Source organism: Anthonomus grandis, chromosome 22, assembly GCF_022605725.1.
Source record: "Anthonomus grandis grandis chromosome 22, icAntGran1.3, whole genome shotgun sequence".
Classification (NCBI taxonomy): domain Eukaryota; kingdom Metazoa; phylum Arthropoda; class Insecta; order Coleoptera; family Curculionidae; genus Anthonomus; species Anthonomus grandis.
In genome coordinates, this window is record NC_065567.1 from 21,754,631 (window position 1) to 21,773,869 (window position 19,239).

The 19,239-nt window shown below is 33.6% G+C and overlaps 2 protein-coding genes and 1 long non-coding RNA gene across 4 annotated transcripts; 1 reads left to right on the top strand and 2 right to left on the bottom strand.

Annotated features, from left to right (window-relative positions):
- Positions 1-3,437: 3,437 nt before the first annotated feature.
- On the top strand, positions 3,438-5,952 carry LOC126748924 (uncharacterized). Its single transcript, XR_007664834.1, has 6 exons — positions 3,438-3,985; positions 4,592-4,664; positions 4,886-4,959; positions 5,207-5,280; positions 5,519-5,594; positions 5,841-5,952. It is a non-coding gene; the product is annotated as an uncharacterized LOC126748924 (long non-coding RNA).
- A 132-nt stretch (positions 5,953-6,084) lies between these two features.
- LOC126748923 (SWI/SNF complex subunit SMARCC2-like) lies at positions 6,085-10,347 on the bottom strand. The gene is made up of 8 exons (XM_050458465.1): positions 10,053-10,347; positions 9,794-9,913; positions 9,245-9,358; positions 8,143-9,155; positions 7,630-8,084; positions 6,759-7,569; positions 6,552-6,701; positions 6,085-6,497 (listed from the first exon to the last, which is right to left on the bottom strand). Exons 1-8 carry the CDS (start codon positions 10,167-10,169, stop codon positions 6,476-6,478), a joined length of 2,802 nt encoding a protein of 933 aa, XP_050314422.1. The 5' UTR covers positions 10,170-10,347; the 3' UTR covers positions 6,085-6,475.
- Positions 10,348-10,620: 273 nt separating this feature from the next.
- On the bottom strand, positions 10,621-17,627 carry LOC126748884 (SWI/SNF complex subunit SMARCC2). Of its 2 annotated transcripts, none has more exons than XM_050458413.1 (8): positions 17,432-17,627; positions 17,148-17,267; positions 16,948-17,061; positions 15,865-16,862; positions 14,854-15,784; positions 14,435-14,790; positions 12,068-12,196; positions 10,621-12,014 (listed from the first exon to the last, which is right to left on the bottom strand). In XM_050458413.1, the coding sequence occupies exons 1-8, from the start codon at positions 17,546-17,548 to the stop codon at positions 11,993-11,995; spliced, it is 2,787 nt and encodes a 928-aa protein (XP_050314370.1). In that variant the 5' UTR covers positions 17,549-17,627; the 3' UTR covers positions 10,621-11,992. The 2 variants fall into 2 exon arrangements, with proteins under 2 accessions (XP_050314370.1, XP_050314369.1); XM_050458412.1 differs by having other exon boundaries at positions 15,865-16,874.
- Positions 17,628-19,239: the final 1,612 nt, after the last annotated feature.

Genomic DNA, 19,239 nt, shown 5'->3' on the forward strand with positions numbered 1-19,239 from the left:
CAAAAAAGAACGAAGAATGGACTTTATATATCGTGTACTTTAAGTAAAACAATTCAGTTTAATTGACTATTATATTATATACTTTTTTTGAGTTACTGATTTTTTTGAGTTATTAAAAACAATAAAATTACTTATTTGTGTACCTTACTGTAAACATGGAAAACTGTATGTGGCCTGTGACCTGAAGTATTGACATTTCCACGTAGTTTTGGTAAGTTCATTTCCTTAAATTTCAAATTTTTTTAAAAATGTATATTTTTATCTACAAAAAAAATAGAAAACTTATTGCGTTATAATTTTGATAATAAAATGTAATAATTTCGATCACTCGTTCGGTCATGATAAAATTAGATCAAGGTTTAGCCCTACCTCCCTGAACTGTGAGGAGCCGCCGTAGAATCACTACACGTATCGCCTTGCACGACATAGGCGATAATTAAAAATACGTTTCTTTTGATCCAGATTATGTCCCCAATAAGGTCTAAGTAAATTTTGCGAAATACCAAATGCTTCATCTGCGACTAATACAAATGGCAGTTTTTCACGCGTGTGATAAATGACAGGTATCTCTTTGGTACTTTCAAGTCATTTATAAAATGGAGTTTCTTTAAAAACTGAAGAATCGCAGTCTTTTCCATGGGCTCCAATATCAACATAAATGAACTCATAATTTGCATCAACCACAGCCATTAGAACTATTGAAAAGTAATGGTTATAGTTGAGATTCATTGAACCACTGGAAGGAAATTTTGACACGGACGTGTTTGCCATCCAGAGCCCCAATGCCGTTTGGAAATTACGCTTGTTTCCAGAATCCTTCAGCTACATCTAACCATTTCTGTCTTGAGGGTTTGCCCAAATAATCGTCCCTAAATATGTCCCATAGCTTGCAACAAACCAGTTCAAGAATGTTACTTATGTATCCCCACTTGCCAAGTACCTAAAAAAATATTCAATCAAAATGTGTTTTAATCTCAAATTCTTACTTTGAATTTTTATTTTTAGGTGACATGATATTAACAAAATGGAATAACATAAGGGACGCGTTCATTAGATCACTTAAAACTAAAAGTATCATCATATCCAGTATTACACCGGATCCAGGCAGTTCTGATGATACTGAGTACACTGATGCATCTAGAACAAAAACGGCTGCTACACATTCAGGAAAGTCTTTTAAAAAGAGTCGCATGTCTGACAGAAATGTCGAGCAAGAAATGATCAAACTTTTGTCCCAGAAAGAAGAGACTCCTTGAAAAAAGATAAATTTTATCTACCCGGTTTGGGAAGCATCAAATTCCCGTATCAAATTTTACCGCGCTGTCATTTACACCGAAAAAATAGTCCTCATGACGTCATTTGGTCCAAGTATTTGGTACACACGTTGTAAACGTAGCTACCAAATGAATACTTACTAAAGAATTATCTCTATGATCTCCTTCCTGAGTTAATTCGAATCTTTATTAATATTCGAATCATACGAATCGTACTAACTTAGTGATTCGTATTAATAAATTGTATAAATGTATTTATATATAACATGATGGCAATAGTACGAATACGATACATACGAATTGCGATTTCCAATACAACTTAAACTTAGTCGGTAGAACTAGGACTGTTCGGTGCGATACGAATTTATACGAATACGAAAAGGTTTTTACTTGCATGGTTTTTACGATTCGTATGAGTCATTGAGTCGACAGTACAATGAGATTCGTATTATTGGTATGAATCATACGAAGACGACTATCTGTAATTTGTCCGTGATAACTCCTATAGCTAAGACATAAAATTCACTAAGTCCCTAAAACTGTCACTTTTTTATCCAGACATAATGATTAACCGTTACATTACAGTACCTAATATTTACTGTAAAAAATAATATCCCCATTCCCCAAAATGTATTACAACTACATAATCTTAAACATTCGAACTCAGGCATGCGTCAGACCTCGCGATTTGACGGTAAGGTGGGAAATCTCGCGCAGGGTTAAACTGAAGATGGCGCAGAGTAGAATTAAAGATGGCGCCAGCATCTACATGTTCCCGTGTCTAATTTGCTGAACTGATTTAAATATCTGGATTATTAATTAATGACTTCGACTCCCTACCGAACCTTCGCACTCAATCGGCGATTCCGCGATTGGCCAACTCATCACCGGTTGGTACAGTCGTTAACTGATTGATAATTTTTGGATGGGGTCACGAGTTGACCCCTTTTAAAGAATTAAAAATAATTTATAGCCCAAAAAGACATTGAGGAGGATTTGGTTGCCATTCTGCCATTAGGTTCGGCACTACCAGAGTTGGGCGAGTTGAATCCTTGAGATTCGAATCGGACATATTGATTCGTATTTTGTATTATTCGTACTAAAATATACAATACGTATTGTATAAATATACAATATGCCCTCACATGCGATATATTGTACATTTGTATAAATGTATTTATATAATATGATGCCAAGAGTACGAATACGATTAATAATATATGATACATACATACGAATTGCGATTCCCGATACAACTTTTTTACGATTCGTATGAGTCGACAGTACAATTAGATTCGTATTATTGGTACGAATACGACCCATCTCTAATCGCAATAGTTCAGTAAAAATGGCGATATTTGTTGCATATAAGATATTGGAAAAAAAGAGATAAATGCAAAAAATTCTGAATTACTAAACAGCCTGCATTTTATTTCTTAGAATTAATAATCTTTTTTTTTCTGATTTCAAAAATACAGTGTTCGATAGATTTGTCTTTGATGCTTCAAACCTACCATAGAAATAATGCAATAGTTACATTAAACTCCCAAGCATGAAGGTATCAAATATAGTATTCAAGAGGGAACGACCCTTAACATTGGGTCGTCTTCGGCCATTTTTACACGGCAAAAATGGTCTAACTTTTATTAACGGCGCTTAATACGAGTGTATCGAGAAATCATTTACGAGTGGAGAAACTAGCGCGCCACTTTGTGATCATCACAAAACTTGACAGAAAATGGATAGCAAAGCACTTGCAACGTTTGCTTATAATTGCCTAAATTTGTCTTGTCGCGTTCAATGTATACGCGCCTTTAGGATCGTCTGTGAAAAGCCCTATGCTACGTGACCGCTAACGTGAACCTGGGCATGCGCAGTCTATTCATTTTAACGCCGACGCAGAAGGTAATGCTGCCTTCTGCGTCAAAAATTTGTCAACGTTGCCATGTTCTGTTTTTTTTCCTGGGATAACAGATTTTGGTTCTGATGAGTCATATATTTGATACACCAATAAAATATTTAAAATCATAACGATGTTCTTATAATAATTGAATAAAAGTATTGTTATACTTAATAATATAATTGACATATGGACAAAATTGTATTCTTTCGCGATTATATAACCAATAGAAATATATTTAATATGTTGTTTTAGTGACCCAGCCTTCTTCAGGGCGAACAGAAAAATTAAAGCTGTTCGTTAAATAGTATAGAGCAGAACATAGCTTAGCATAGTTTTTGAGGAAATAGAATTGTTGGTGTGTAAGCAACAAAATTAAATTCATAGTTTCAATCAATAATCATCTATTAATTTAATTTTTATTTAACTAAATAAAGTTGCTCCCAAGAAAGTCGATGCATATCACAGTTAAAATATTGCAAATAACACCTTAGCTATCCTCTAAGACAACTTGGCAACAGCGATATTCCACGTAGGCATAGTTTCATTAATTCATTACTCAAGACTCAAGTTTCAATTTTTACCTAGAGCTCTAAGGGAGAGCACGGCGTGAGTTTTGTTAATAGGATTATTTCATTCATTAGCCTGCAAAGATGCAGGTCTTCAATAAAATATGTACGCTAGAACACAGTAAAATAACTAAAAAACGTAGTGTTTTGACCAAATACCTAAAATAGCCAAAGATGCTGAAAATATTACTGGATTTTTAAAATTGCACCTTATAAGATTTCTAAATAGCATTGGATTCAAGGTAAGTTCTAGTTTTTTTATATATTTCTATATTTATTTTTCTATGTACCACACTCAGGCAGTGGAATATTAACTTAATATATAGTTGCACTTTATATGAAAGCACATTAAAATACAAAGTTTTAATTTTAATATACCTTCAAATATATGAAAGTAATTACACTGGTTATCCCAAGGCATATAAACTATACACAAACAAAACTAAATATAAATTACAATCTATTCTATTCTATAGCTAACAGACTACATTTTCTCTTAAAAACTTGCAGTGAGCTTCCTAAAGCATCAAATTTTTAATTTCTATTAAAAAATAAATAAAATGATTTTATTAATGGCATATTAGAGCTATAATTTATGAAAGGGAATTAAAAACAGATAATTCACAAAACTATTCAAGATTTTAAAAAACAAAGGTCAGGTATTTTTTTTTCTAGATAATAATGGTTGTAAGTTCACATGAATACCAAATCTCTTGTCTAAATGTTTCACAAATTTATGTTCAACAGATTCTAACTTCATTATGTGGACATTGTAAAACAGCAACCAAGCCACTCAGATTCAATCAATTCAGAGACTTTGCTTAACAATTTCTCTTCTTTTATTCAAGGTTTTGACTATGCGAATGAATACCTAAGAAAGCTTAATCCAGCAAATTTGTATTGGAGTAACTCATCAACAGGGTAAGCATAACATCCATTAATTATCACACACTATATTTAACCACACTCAGGCAGTTTCATAATGCTACCTCCATTATAGGAATGTTAATGATTGTGGAATATTAACTTGATAAAAAGTTGAACAGCTTTATATAAAAGCACATAATTCAGCTTTATACCATACAGTTTGTAATTTTATCTGAAATTTTGACTTCTGCCAATAACTCTTTTTTTTGTTCAAGGTTTTTGACTATGAAACTGAGAACTCCTAGAAATATTCAGCTAGCATATCTAGCATGGATTATTCAATCAAAAGGTAAGAATAACTTCAATATATTATAAGATTAAACTAAATTTAACCACACTCAGGCAGTTTCATAATGCTACCTCCATTATAGGAATGTTAATGATTGTGGAATATTAACTTGATAAAAAGTTGAACAGCTTTATATAAAAGCACAAGATTCAGCTTTATGTCAAACAATTTTGATTTTTACCTAAAACTTCTGTAATCCCATATAATTTACACACTTTTGCTAATAACTTCTTTTTTTTTATTCTAGGCTTTTGACTATGAAAATGAGTATTCCTAGAAATATTCCGCTAGCATATCTGGATTGGACTATTTAACCAAAGGGTAAGCATAACTTCCATAAATTATCATAAAACACAATATATAACCACACTCAGGCAGTTCCATAATGCTACCTCCATTATAGGAATGTTAATGATTGTGGAATATTAACTTGATATATTGGTGAACAGCTTTATAAAAAAAGCAATATTCAACTTTATGTCAAACAAAGTTTCCATAATTTAACTTCAGCTAATATAGTTCTAGACACACAGTAATCATTCTTAATTTTAATTTTCAGAGAACAATGATTGATGGGATAGACTTACAGATGTAGGATAGATGTGATGGTATAACCTCAACCGATCATTTCTTAGGTATAACTGCTTGAATCAAAATAAGAAAATAGTTTTGAGATATTTTGCAACATACTAGAACTAATTAGGGATGATTTTTTTCCTAATTGGCGTGAAATGTTTGCCACAACAATCAAATACCTACGTATGTGTAAACTGTAACTAACTAAAATAGTTTAAAATATAGGTATTTGCACAATTCTTAAGACTGAAATAACAATTTTCAAGGGTTGGAAATATTAATTTAATATGTATTTTTTTTTACAGATTTCAAGCAACAATTTTCTAGGTTGATCCTGTGGTTTAATTAAGTATAACTAATGCATTGGCCTTATCAGTTAATTTCAACTTATCAGAATAAATAGTGGTTAAATATTTACTTGTGGCAGTTTTATTTCAATACCTATAGATGTAAAGCAAGTTTTATTTAATAATTGATTTTGTCCTTTTTAAATGGAAGCCACAATATATAAAACTAGTTCTAAGTGATTAAAAAAAACACTTCAGCTCATAAAAAGACAAAGATTACGCAATCTATTTACTCCTATGATCTTACAACTTTATTTTCAATAACTATGGTTTCACATTCAGTCAGACCTATGATTAACACATACAACCAGATTAAATTTAATGCTCTAGCAGATTTATATTACATGTTTATTTAGCACATCACAACTGTTTTAAAAAATACGGAAGAAATGTATAATGCTGATGCAGGGTTAATATATGTCTCCCAATAAAAGTATAAATTGTACAAGAACCTACTCCGTTCCTAATTCTTGCTTTGGACCATTTTACGTAGGCCCCTCAAACTCCTCCACAGCTGCACAAGCCTGTACGGGTCCTATAACGTCTTCCTCTACTGGTATTAAAGGCGCAAGGTTTACGCCTTTTATTTTATATCACTCACTGTCTTGTCCATCCCTAAAATGTATTCCTCGGATTATATTTTCCGAATATTCACTATTTAATACTTACCCAATAACATGATGTGGTGGAGTTTGTGGGGAGGAAACTGCTGAAGCTTGTGGGGATGGAGGGGTAGGAGCATTACTGGGCACCGTATCGTTGGAATTTGAACCTGTTGTTTGACCAGGCCCTTGCCACTGACCTTGCTCGGCTTGCAACCTTAAAAAAGAAATTTATTCATAAAATTAAATCTAGATAAAAGCAATTTTAAATTACCTCTGATGTGCTTGCTGCCTAGCTCTAAATTCAGCTGCTTTAAGTTGCTCTAAATGAAACTGTTGTCTCTCTGTTATTAACTGTTGCCTTTGGTATTCCAGCCCCTCACGTTCACGCTCCATGGTAGCCTCTAACTCTTCAAAGTGACGCAGTTTTATTTCTAACTTTTTCATTTGCGTCTCCACTAAAAGAGCTACTAAAGATTTTATCTTGCGTTCTTCAACAGCAGCTAGATGTTTCGCTTTCACAGCTGCAGCAGCGAGGGCAGCTGCTGCAGCTGTTTGCATTTCACTAACTTTCACGTCTGTAGAGTTCTGGTTTCGATCAGGTTCATGCTTCACTTCGTCAGCTTCTTCTTTTTTAATTTCAGGAGTTTCTTCCTCTCCTTTTTCTTTTTTCTCCTCTTCTTCCTTGTCAGGCGTTGTGCCAGCTATACCAGTTAACGCTAAACTTGCTGCGGGATCATACTTTCCGGCAGCTGTTGAAGCTTCGACGTTTTTCAGATGAGCATCCAAAACTGCAGCTGGAACTTCATCTTTAATGCTAGCGAACTCTGCCATTGCTGATTTTGCCGCAGCTGATGCTACTCTAGGATCCACAATTGAGGATAAAAATGCAACTGTTGACATTATTGGATTTCCTGCTTTACTAAATGGGATGGGTTGATAAGCAAGGGGTCCTAAAGCACCTGTTTCTTCTAAGTATGGATCTTCAATGGGTAACCTGAGAAAGTGCAGGATACATTCGTCCTGGGTTCTAGAACCGACGTGTTCACATACTTTGTTCCAATCATCTTTATACATTTCCAGACCTAGAAAATGTAAATAAAATTAGTACTACAGTGGTTAAGTGGAGTTTGTTGTATATATACCCTCCAATAGAAGAAGCGTTTCTTGTTCTGTCCACTCTCTTATTAAAGATGCCGCAGTCGCATTTCGATAAACAGCAGGTTTTTGAGCATATTGGTCCAGCTTAAGTCCAAAGTCTGCGAATAGCTCAGAAGATGATTCCTTTTTAATTTCCAATGGTTTATCGACAATATCCAAGAGGGTTTTAGCAACATTTGGTTGAAGAGTTCTTGGGGAGTTGTTAGCAGCTGCAAGACCGGAGGGGGCGTCAGAAAGAACGTGGAAGTGTGATGTTGGAGGAGGACCCACTGCAGATGGTCTGGAGTCGGATTCTACTTGGTAATTTATTAAGCCCCATTGCTCTAGGAAAGCATGGACTCGCATGATAGCACATACATCTCCAGCAAGGTTTCTTCTACAGGCTGTGCTGGTTATGTATTCTGTTGGGTTTAGCCTGTAGGTATCTACCATAAAGTTTCTTAAAATAGAGATATAGTTATAGTTAATGTATTAATATTATCAAGGGATCTTCTTACCTATAAGCAACATACATTTCCGGAGTTTTAGATTTATTTCTGGAATTAAAAAATTCTGCCATTGCTCTTTTCTCAATTTCATGCACCGAATTATAATCAAACCATGCAGAGTATGACGGAATAATAATATAGTGTGTCTGCTCAGTAACATTGTCTTCCTGCGTATCATCTTGAGTATTTGTCTCGCTTTTACCAGTTTGTGAGTTGTCTTCCGTTCGGTCCTCCGATTCATCCAGTTCTATAATACTACCCTCTTTCTTCACTGATGAAGCATCATCTTTCTTCATAGTGCCTTGGCTGTTGGGTGAAGACGGTACTTCTGTTATCATAGAATCTGGAGAGGGATCTTCTGAATCCTTCGTTAAATCTTCTGAGTCTTCACCACTGCTGCACTTTTTTCCTAGGCCTGAATTCAGGCTTCTACTACTTTTTCGTTTGATGGATTTTGAGGTCAAAGAGGGTGACGGTGATCTTTTTCTTTTGCTATCCCGTTTCTTTTTGCTGCTATCATCTGAAGAGCACATTAAGTCCTCAACAGACATAAGTCTCGGATGAATTTTCTTTCTGCCAGTTTCGTCTACTTCGTAATCTTCTTCTGACATCCATTCATTATACTGCTCCGTATCAAATACCCAAGAGTAGGTTAGACGCCAAGGACCTGACCTTGGGCTTGGAATGTCTATGGACATACCATCCAAACCAACCGATTCACCTTCCACCCAGGTATCAAACGAGTCGGGGAAGTAGTACCAATGCATTTGAACCATTTTATCTCTTTTCACAACTGGTCTTCCGTACTCCTCAACGGGCACATCAGATGGATTATATAAAATATGTGTGGCAAGCTCTTCATTTTCAACAATCTGTCCGCGTCGTTTTCTTATGATTTCCCTGATTTTCATTACAACATTCTTATCAACATCATCCATTATATAAACCACGGGGAACCTGTAGAGGTCATTCTGAACCAAAGCGTTTTCCATGCAATGAAAAAGTTCGAATATTTTTTCCAGCTTCAGTAAACAATATTCTGAAAAAATTAGCAAAACAGAACTTTTTTTAAACAATAACACAATATCTAGAATCATGCGTGTTTAAGTACCTTGCCTGTAGGGATTTCGAATCTTCTCCAACCCTCCTCATGTCGGAATTTGTAGGCAGCGTTTAGTAAGTGACATAAACCACCACCTGGCTTAAGGTCCATAAAATGCTTTAGCTGAAAAATGAAGAAGAAATAAGTATTCAATTTTTTTTGTGTTGCAAATTAACGAGTTATATTATTAGAGATGTCAAACAGTTTAGATTGATTGCATAACATAACATACAGGGGGTCATGCTAAATCGTATACTAATTTCTCAAAAATTTAAGTAACAGCCATTATTAAATGAAATATGTACAATTTTAATGAAAGGCTAGGGAGGGATTTTTGCTCTCATAAAAAAATATAAAATGCTTAGATTTAGATATTATTGCGTAAAGAAAAATTGTTATTGAGAATTGTTATCTCAACTTAACAAACTTTGGTTTAACATTTAAATCTTTTTTAATAAATGTATTCAGGAGTTGTCAATTCAATATTTAAAAAATTGAGTGTGTCAGTACAATCATTTATTAAACAAATTAGTGGATACAAAAAAGTCAATAACTTACCGGAATCCGAGTCATGGGGGGCTTCTGAGCAGTTTTTCCTAAAAAATCTTCTTGAAACTGAAGCAGTTGCACCACATTTTGAGCGACAATTTTATTGGTAAACGTCTCGATATTTACATACTAAAAACGAATAAGGTTATGTTGAGATATTGATCCAATCCCGGACTGCCTTTTGTTTCCCGAGATCGTTAATGATTTGCATTACTCGTTTACTAAATAAACTTATACCGCTTAAATCGACAAAAAAAAATCATCTCACCTTCTTAGAATTCTTAAATAACCAGTTTTTAACACCTTCAAGAGCGTTTATAGTTTCGGAGCACTCAAAAAATTTGATATTAGGGCCCCCATCGAGCTTTGGTCCGACACCTAACATTTCGAGAAAGTTTTCACCAAAAAATCCCAAGCTCACGATGGATTTTTACCCGAAAACGTAATTTTCTTGTCTTGTTGATGTTATTTAGACAAGGATTGCTGGACCCATTTGCGATGCCAACACTCCCAATCCAGACATACAGTCTCTGGACCTCTGTTGATAAAACTTTAATTTGGGAACGGCGCACAAGAGATGGCAACAACGCAAGGGCAGGGCCAAATATTACAGACACCTGGCAAAGTTGAAAGCCAAGGGGGAGGGTGTAGGAATTGATTAAATTGTTCCTTTGTTTCCACCCTAACTAAGGGTGAATTGGATTTTAAACTGCACTGAAGTTTTTTCTAGGGTGCGAATTTTATCAGAAGGAAGAAGAGGATTTGAGTTAAAAAAAAAACACTTTTTATAGATTTTAATGACACTACCTGTATTTTGATTAATAAAAAATACAAAATAAAGAAAGAAAAGCTATTTAATAAAGAAACTGATTTTTGTATAAAGTGTCTGTAAAAGAGCTCAATTATAAAAAGTATGCAAAGTCGTCTGCCCTGTTTAACGTTTCCAATGTTGATATATATTTAATTAAATTGTATCCCAAAATATATAAAATAATAGCTATAGGTTTGCGATTAAGTGAGACCATATAGGGCATACAAAGGTAACGGTTACTTGTAAAGAACACTATTTATTTTTTGATTTACGCCCACTCTTCAATATGTTAAAGTAACTAAATTTATTCTCTAGATCTGTAAATAAAAAAAAAATTCTATTATTGTTGCTCATGGGTAATAAACAAAAAATAAACAGATGTCTTTAGACTATAAAACCTAGAAACCACGACCTGGTATAACAATATTTTTTGGTCCCAAATACAATCATTTAAACAAATACAATTCGCTTTTGAATACCAAAATAGGCATGAAACACGAGAATGTAAAAGTTTCTCATAAAATAAAGCTGAAAATCGATATTCATTCGGAATTAAAATTAAATACAAAAATGTATTACAACTATAAATAACTAAATCATCAATAATTCAATACATGTAAATGAATTAGTTGTCTAATATAATATAGGGTAAGCATAGGGTTTTTGCTTATTTTCTATAACAGAAAAATGTTAATAAAAAGAAAATTTTTTATCTCTTTGATGCTGCTACCTAAAAACTATGCTTAACACATAACTAAAACACTATCACTAAGAAAACCTAAACTAAATTTTATTAAATCTATACATTATTATAAAATCTATACAATACTATAACTATTCTAACAAAATTTTAGTAATTAATTAATCATAATCATCTTAATGTAATCTAGAAAAATACTTTTTAGCACTAACGGTGATCGATTTATATACTCATTTGGACATTGTGAATATAAATAATTTTTAATTTATAAGCAAAAATGCTCCAAAACCAATATAAGATAGTTTATAAATTCTACAATCATAATTTTAGTCGAGGACACAATATTAAAAAAAAAGCCAAATCCACATAATAAAGAGAATGTCCACACATGATTAAGAAATATTCGTTAATTTTCAAATGAAATTTATTAACTTTACACTTAGGTTATAAGGCATTTTCCGAGTTTGTGGACCTTACTGAGAAAAAAAATATTTTTTTTTTAAAACAAAACCTTATTTTGAAAGACCTTCTTACTAGTTTTGTAAATACACCTTTTTATTCTTTAAACGCCTTAGAACTGATCTTAATCCTTATATACCTCTTATCTTTTTCTTCTTACCTCTCCCCTACCTATTTACAATTCCACTGATCATAATATTCCATCATATGGCCATCCCTCCAAGATTTCCAGTAGTCATCACTCACTGTCTTGGCCATCACTAAAATATATTGTTTTTACATTTGCCTACATGCATTTAAGATCAATACTTACCCTACATGGTGGTGTGGGGTAGCTTGAGGAGATGGAGGTGTAGGAGTTGTGCTTGGGCCAGTGTCAGTCGCATTCGGACCAGTTGTTGATGGATGTTGCATTGGCCATTGTCCTTGTTCTGTTTGCAACCTAAAAATTAAACAAAATTTTCAGTTTTCTTTGTTTAAATCAGTTTTAGTTTTCATGATGCTTGACACTCATTCAAAAAAATCTTATACAAAGAGTGTAAAACTCTTGCTTGCGGTATATCTACGGAATTCGTAAATATGAAAGAATTTCTTATAAACTTTCTATAATAAACTGGTTTAAAATGAAAACTAGGTGTACTGTGCACTGTGATTCTTTGTATAATAAGACATCAATAAAATTATTTATGGATCTCATGTACATAATATAAATATTAGATTTAAAAAATTGATAACACCTTCTCTACATTGAACATCTATTTATGAATGGAGTTCTTCTTATAACATTTCAAAGCTTTACAACTCATTGCCGATTGTTTCAAGATTTTGGAGCCACCAGTCACAGGACATAAAATCCTTGATTATTATTATTTCCAGCAAAAGAGTTGACTAAAGAAAATATATGCCTATAATAAAACTTTCATTTAAATATGCCCTCTCCTATTTTCTATTTTAAAATTAGTCTGTTCTTTGTGGTGTTTCATTAAATTGTAATGCCCTATTGATAGTATAAAATTATTTTTTAAAATTCAGCTAAAGTCGTATTTTTTCCATATGACCGTATAATAATTAAGGTGGATAATAATGGATATCCAAAGATAAAAAGAGCAGCCTAGATAAACCTATTTCTATAGGTAATCTACATCTGGACTTTTGGAACTGGAAATTTTGAAATATATTATTGTAAGTCTGGTCTCCTTAAATTAACTTCTTAAGCAAAATAGCAGGGTTCGTCGGAACTTAGGAGTAGGAATGAAACTCTATTAGTTTAGTGCGACGTTTCGCCGGTTTAATTCCAGCTTCCTTAGGCACTAAAGTAAAGACATGAATTTACATAGCAAAATAGGGAGAAGTCCTTTCCTTAAAATAGGCAAGAATTACAGCCCTTGTTCAAATATAAATACAAAAAAGACCATGCAGTTAAAAGAATAAAATTAGAAACTTAATAATAAAAACATACAGTTCATAAACAAAAAAAAACATTATCTAATCATTTCATTAGTTCCACAGCTATGTGGTAGTCAAAAAAAAAATAACAAAGCAAAAACAAACAAATAAGGTAAAAAACGTAAAAAAACAAACTACGGATCGTAGGCTTATAAAGTGATTTATGTTCTTGCGGAAAATCGTATGTCGGACAAACTAGACAGTGTTTAGGTTTAAGGGTTAAACAATACACCAATGATTGTGTTCAAAATGCAACAAAAAGCAATAAAACAGCCTTAGCTTGCCATCACTTTTTAACACTAGACATGATTTTTTAATTTAATGTCGGTATTTCGGATCGGGACAACACTAAAAGAAATATAAGCGAAATGATTCACATTTATTTGTGTAAATTTAAGAACGGATTCCTTGGGCCTAAGTCATATATACAGCAACCTTTTAAATAAATATAATTGATTTAAATAACTAAGCCTTATGCAAGGTATTTCAATAATTGATTAATAACTCAGTTAAAATACCTCAATAACATAATTGATTAATAACTCTTAGATAATAAAACTAGTGATTAAATTTGATGAAAAAATCCATCACTTTATAGGCCTACGGAATCCGTAGTTTTTTGTAGCTTATTTGTTTATTTTTGCTTTTTTTTTACTACCGCATAGCTGGGACCATCGCGTAAATATAGGTATTCTCTTTTATCAGTAACAGCAAGCAAGAGTGCGTTTTGTTAAATTGTTTTAATGCATTTATCACTGTCTATTCGTGTGAAGTAAACGTTATTCAAGTAAGAAAATCAGTAATGTATCTCTTTTACATGTTTTTGGATTACCATTGATTGTTAAGGTAATTAATTAGTTTTTTTTTCAAATATGTATATGTTCTGTTCAAGTTTTTATGAAGGTATGTTACATTTTAGGTCAGGTATTTTCTTGTTAATGTATGACTGCTAGTTTTTTGTAATTTTTTATATTATTTATTAAAAAAAAAAAAGATCACTGTTAACACCATTATTTGTAAGTTGTGTTATGTTTTTTAGGACAGGACAGTTTTAATTTGACCCATTTAATTTCTTTAAATATTTTTTTACTTTTGTTAGAAGCAATAAAGCATTTTTTGACTTGATTTGATATGATTAGGATACACAATATTTTATAAATCTATTTCATTAAATTGTGAAAATAAAGACTTTATTATTATTATTATCATTGATGCAGGTTTAATTTGAAATTACCTTTGATGAGCCTGCTGCCTTGCCCTGAACTCAGCAGCTTTTAATTGCTCTAAATGGAACTGCTGCCTCTCAGTGATCAGCTGTTGTCTTTGATATTCGAGACCCTCACGTTCCCTTTCCATTGTCGTTTCCAGTTCCTCAAAATGACGTAACTTTATTTCAAGCTTCTTCATTTGAGTCTCTACTAGTAAGGCCACAAGTGATTTAATTTTTCTTTCCTCCACGGCTGCAAGATGTTTCGCTTTAACGGCTGCTGCGGCTAAAGCTGCGGCGGCTGCACTCTGCATTTCGCTATCTTTAACTTTTATTTCTCCTGAAGGACTCTCCATTTCTGCATCCTCAATTTCCGGTTTTACCTAGATCAAAGTTGTGGCAATTTGAAAGATATTTTAAAGACCTATTCTATTATCAATACTCACTGACTGTTCCTCCTTTTCTTCCTTAGGTTCAGCAGCAGTTTCCTCTTTCTCTTCCTTCTTAGTAGGCTCCTCCTCTTTGTCAGGAGCAGTACCAGCAATACCTGTCAAAGCCAAATTAGCTGCAGGATCGTATTTACCTGAAGCAGAAGATGCCTCCACACTTTTTAAATGTGCATTCATAACAGTTGCTGGCACCTCATCTTTAATGCTGGCAAATTCTTGCATTGCTGATTTAGCTGCAGCAGCTGCAACACGAGGATCAACAATTGAAGCTAAAAAGGCCACTGTGGACATGATGGGATTGCCTGCTTTGCTAAATGGTATTGGCTGGTAAGCCAAAGGACCAAGAGCACCTCCAGCTTCAGGATCCTCCAAATAAGGATCCTCAATGGGAAGCCTAAGGAAATGCAGTATACACTCATCCTGAGTTCTGGAACCAACATGTTCACACACTTTGTTCCAGTCATCTTTATACATTTCAAGGCCTTCCAATAAAAGTAAAGTTTCTTGCTCTGTCCAGTCCCTAGTTATGGATGCAGCTGTTTTATTTCTCAATACAGCAGGTTTCTTTGAATACTGATCCAGTTTTAGGCCAAAGCTAGCCAATGGCTCAGCAGACTCAACCTTTTTAACATCTGGCTTATCGAGATCAAGTAAAGTTTTAGCAGCACTTGGTTGGGACATTTTGGGTGGATTAACTGGCTGTAATCCAGAAGGAGTGTCAGATAATATGTGGAAATGAGATGTAGGTGGAGGCCCTAAAGCAGAAGGTCTAGAATCAGTGTCCACTTGATAATTAATGAGCCCCCATTGTTCTAGAAAAGCATGTACTCTCATGATAGCACAGACATCTCCTGCCAGGTTTCTTCTGCAGGCTGTACTAGTAATGTATTCTGTTGGATTTAGTCTGTAGGTGTCTATCATTAAATTCCTGAAAAGCAGGTCTGGATTTAGATAAGGCAAAAAAATATTTTTTAAATTAACATATAAACTATTATTATATGAACTTACCTATAAGCCAAATAAATTTCAGGAGTCTTTGATTTGTTTTTTCCATTAAAGAACTCAGGCATAGCTCTCTTCTCAATCTCATGAATAGAATTATAATCAAACCAAGAGGAATATGAGGGAATAATAATATGATGAGTCTGTTCAGTGACATTGTCTTCTTGCCCATCATCTGGGGCATTGTTACTTTCAGCTTTGTCTCCAGTAGGAGATGGCTGATCTTCAGTTTTCTCTTCGACATCATCTAGTTCTGTTAGGGATCCACCTTTCACTGGTTGTAAGTCATGGTCCTTCTTATTTCCACTACTGCTACCTGTAGGAGATGGAGTGACTTCTACAATGTTGGGTTCAGGTGTTGGATCTTCCATATCTTTTGTTAGGTCTTCTGTTTCTGGTTTTTTTGAAGGTACTTGTAGGTTTCTGCCACTTTTCCTCTTCTCTCTTTTAGGTGAGGGTGACCTCTTTCTTTTTCTATCTTTCCTTTTGTTATGTGCTTCTTCTAAGGGATTCATAAGGTCTTCAACAGACATTAATTTTGGATGTATTTTCTTCTTGCCATTTTCATCAACTTCATAATCCTCTTCAGACATCCACTCATTGTATTGATCTGTATCAAAGATCCAGGCATAGGTTACTCTCCAAGGCTCAGTTTGAGGACTTGCACAGTCCACTGACATTCCTTCTAAACCAACAGACTCTAAATTAACCCATGTATCATAAGACTCTGGAAAGTAATACCAATGCATTTGTACCAACTTGTCTCTTTTTGCCACAGGTCTTCCATACTCTTCCACAGGGGAATCTGCAGGATTATAAAGAATATGAGTGGCATTTTCTTCAGAGTCTATGACCTGTCCACCTCTTTTCCTAACAATTTCTTTAATTTTTTGCCCAATTGCTTTATCAACATTGGGTTCAATATAAATAATGGGAACAGTATATAACTTATTTTGTATTAAGGCCTTTTCCATTGCTTGAAACATCTCAAACACTTTATCCATCTTTGATGGGTTCTGAAACAATTAGCAAAACAGGAACTGATTTAAAAATGATACACAACACCAAGCGAACATGCAAAACACTTACCTTTGTGGTTGGGATTTCACAACGCCGCCAGCCATTGTCTGTTTTGAACTTAAAAGCTGCTGCTAGTAAGTGACATAAGCCCCCACCTGGTTTAAAGTCCAGGAAATATCTTACCTATAAGATTATTTGAATAAGCTACCAAGTGGTTTAGGATAGGTCTTCGGGAAGAGGGTAATAAGCCAATTTGACAAACTACTTACTGGTATTCTAGTCATTGGAGGCTTCTGAGCTCTTTTACCCAAGAATTCCTCTTGAAATTGTAAGTATTGTATCACAGTTTGTGAAATGCTTTTGTTTGTAAGAGGTTCATTGTTGAGGTACTAAAAGAGGTTAAACATTTTTAAATAATCTCCATTCACTTTGTAACTGTGCCATTTTATCAACACCAAGATTCTGTTGTTATAATGTACCTTTAGTTCATTAGGTTCAGAGAAAATATATAAATTTTAACAAAAAAAATACAAACGTTAGCAAATTGCTTTACCTTCTTGGCATTCTTTTGTAGCCAATTTTTCACGCCTTCCAGTGCATTTTGGGTTTCAGGACTTTCGAAATATTTAGTATTAGGACCGCCGTCTAATTTAGGCCCTATAGACATCATTTTGATGCAATAATTAGACAATATAATACTAATTAAGTAGAGCTTTTATAAACAGACTTCTATAAACCGGCAACCATTTTTGATTTTACTTATTGACGCGGTTTGACAGTTACTTGACATTTACGTCGTTCAAAATTGACACATGTCATGCGTTAAGGCGAGTTCACATCATTATCTTAATCGTTTAATTGGAAAAAAAACGTTAATACAGAATTTGATAAGTGAGGTCCTAAATTAAACAAAACCCTAACTTATAAAACACTTTTAAAAAGAGATTTAAAGATTCATACAGCAAATCAAATTTAATTTTAATATTAATCTATATTGTTTATTTTTATTTATTTATTTATTTATACACGGAATCAACCCCATTACAAAAAATATATATATTTCTGAAAAAGAAATAAAAGCTATACTACCTAACCACTAATTACTAATTAACAATAATTATCAGACTTAATCTTAATACCAAGGATAATTAAACCGTTTTACAAGTAGTAACAATATTCTCTCAAAATCAGAACAATTAACAATGCAAAATTAGCTAAGAAAAAACAAAATATATTATTATCAATGACAATGATCAAATGTATTTCAAATCATTAATCATGGAGCAAAATTAATTCAAAAAACAAAATCCTACAAACTCTTAATAAGACTCCTAAAATGAAATAAGGAAATTCCCAAAACTTCAATTCCAGTAGAGTTTACCAGCCTCAAGGTCCTTTCGACAGGCGAGTGCATAGCATAGTTGGTACGATGATAAGGCAAAGAAAACAATCGATTTGCCCTCAGATTACGGTATGGAATATTAAATGAAATCCTATTAAGTAGTTCGGGACAAATCACAAAGCCATTCAAAAGTTTATAAATAAACACCAAATCATTTTCAGTGCGTCTCTTAAGTAAACTCCGCATGTTCAGCAAGTTCATTGCTTCATCATAATAATGGTCATTAGGAACTAGAATGCGAAGTTTATAAAGGCAGAATCGTAGAAATTTATTTTGAACCCTCTCCAGTGCCATACAATTATTCATGTACAGAGGAGACCAAATTATTGATCCATACTCCAACAAAGAGACAACAAGTGATATGTACAACCTTTTGCAAGTTTCAACCGACAGATCCTTACAATTGCGCAGGACAAAACCAAGGACCTTAGATGCTTTAGTTATAATAGTATTTACATGGGTATTAAAATTCAATCTGAAAAACCAAAAAGTCTCAATTTTTCCAGTAATAAGCTATGGTTGACACTGTCAAATGCCTTGGAAAAGTCTGCATATATTACATCCACTTGTTCACCCCTCTCCAAAGCACTTAACAGAGCACCCTGCTACAGCAACAAGTTTGTAATAGCAGACTTGCCACGACTGAAGCCATGCTGTTCACTTAACAGAAGTTCTTTGCAATAAAAATTAATTTGGTCATAAATAAGACTGTCTAGAAGTTTTGGGATGGCAGACTGTACACACACACTCCTGTAATTGATCATTTCATTAGCAGCACCACATTTAAATATAGGCGTTATATAATAATAACGCTAATATTGTAATATAATAAGGCCAAGGAAAATTATTGTTGTACAGTATGGATTTCTAAGAATATCAATCAAATAAACAATGTAAATCATAAGAACTCCCAGTTAAAACAAATAGGTAACAACAACTTAACCTGACAAAGCCTACAC

What these genes read in the sequence shown, in the direction of transcription:
- LOC126748923 (XM_050458465.1), bottom strand. Translation starts at nt 10,169, where the DNA reads ATGTTAGGTGTCGGACCAAAGCTCGATGGGGGCCCTAATATCAAATTT. An exon ending in GAAATGTATGTTGCTTATAG is followed by an intron (nt 8,085 to 8,142) that starts GTAAGAAGATCC and finishes CTCTATTTTAAG; the next exon opens with AAACTTTATGGTAGATACCT. An exon ending in AACGCTTCTTCTATTGGAGG is followed by an intron (nt 7,570 to 7,629) that starts GTATATATACAA and finishes TACATTTTCTAG; the next exon opens with GTCTGGAAATGTATAAAGAT.
- LOC126748884 (XM_050458412.1), bottom strand. Translation starts at nt 17,548, where the DNA reads ATGATGTCTATAGGGCCTAAATTAGACGGCGGTCCTAATACTAAATAT. An exon ending in GAAATTTATTTGGCTTATAG is followed by an intron (nt 15,785 to 15,864) that starts GTAAGTTCATAT and finishes CCTGCTTTTCAG; the next exon opens with GAATTTAATGATAGACACCT. An exon ending in ACCCCACACCACCATGTAGG is followed by an intron (nt 12,015 to 12,067) that starts GTAAGTATTGAT and finishes AATATATTTTAG; the next exon opens with TGATGGCCAAGACAGTGAGT.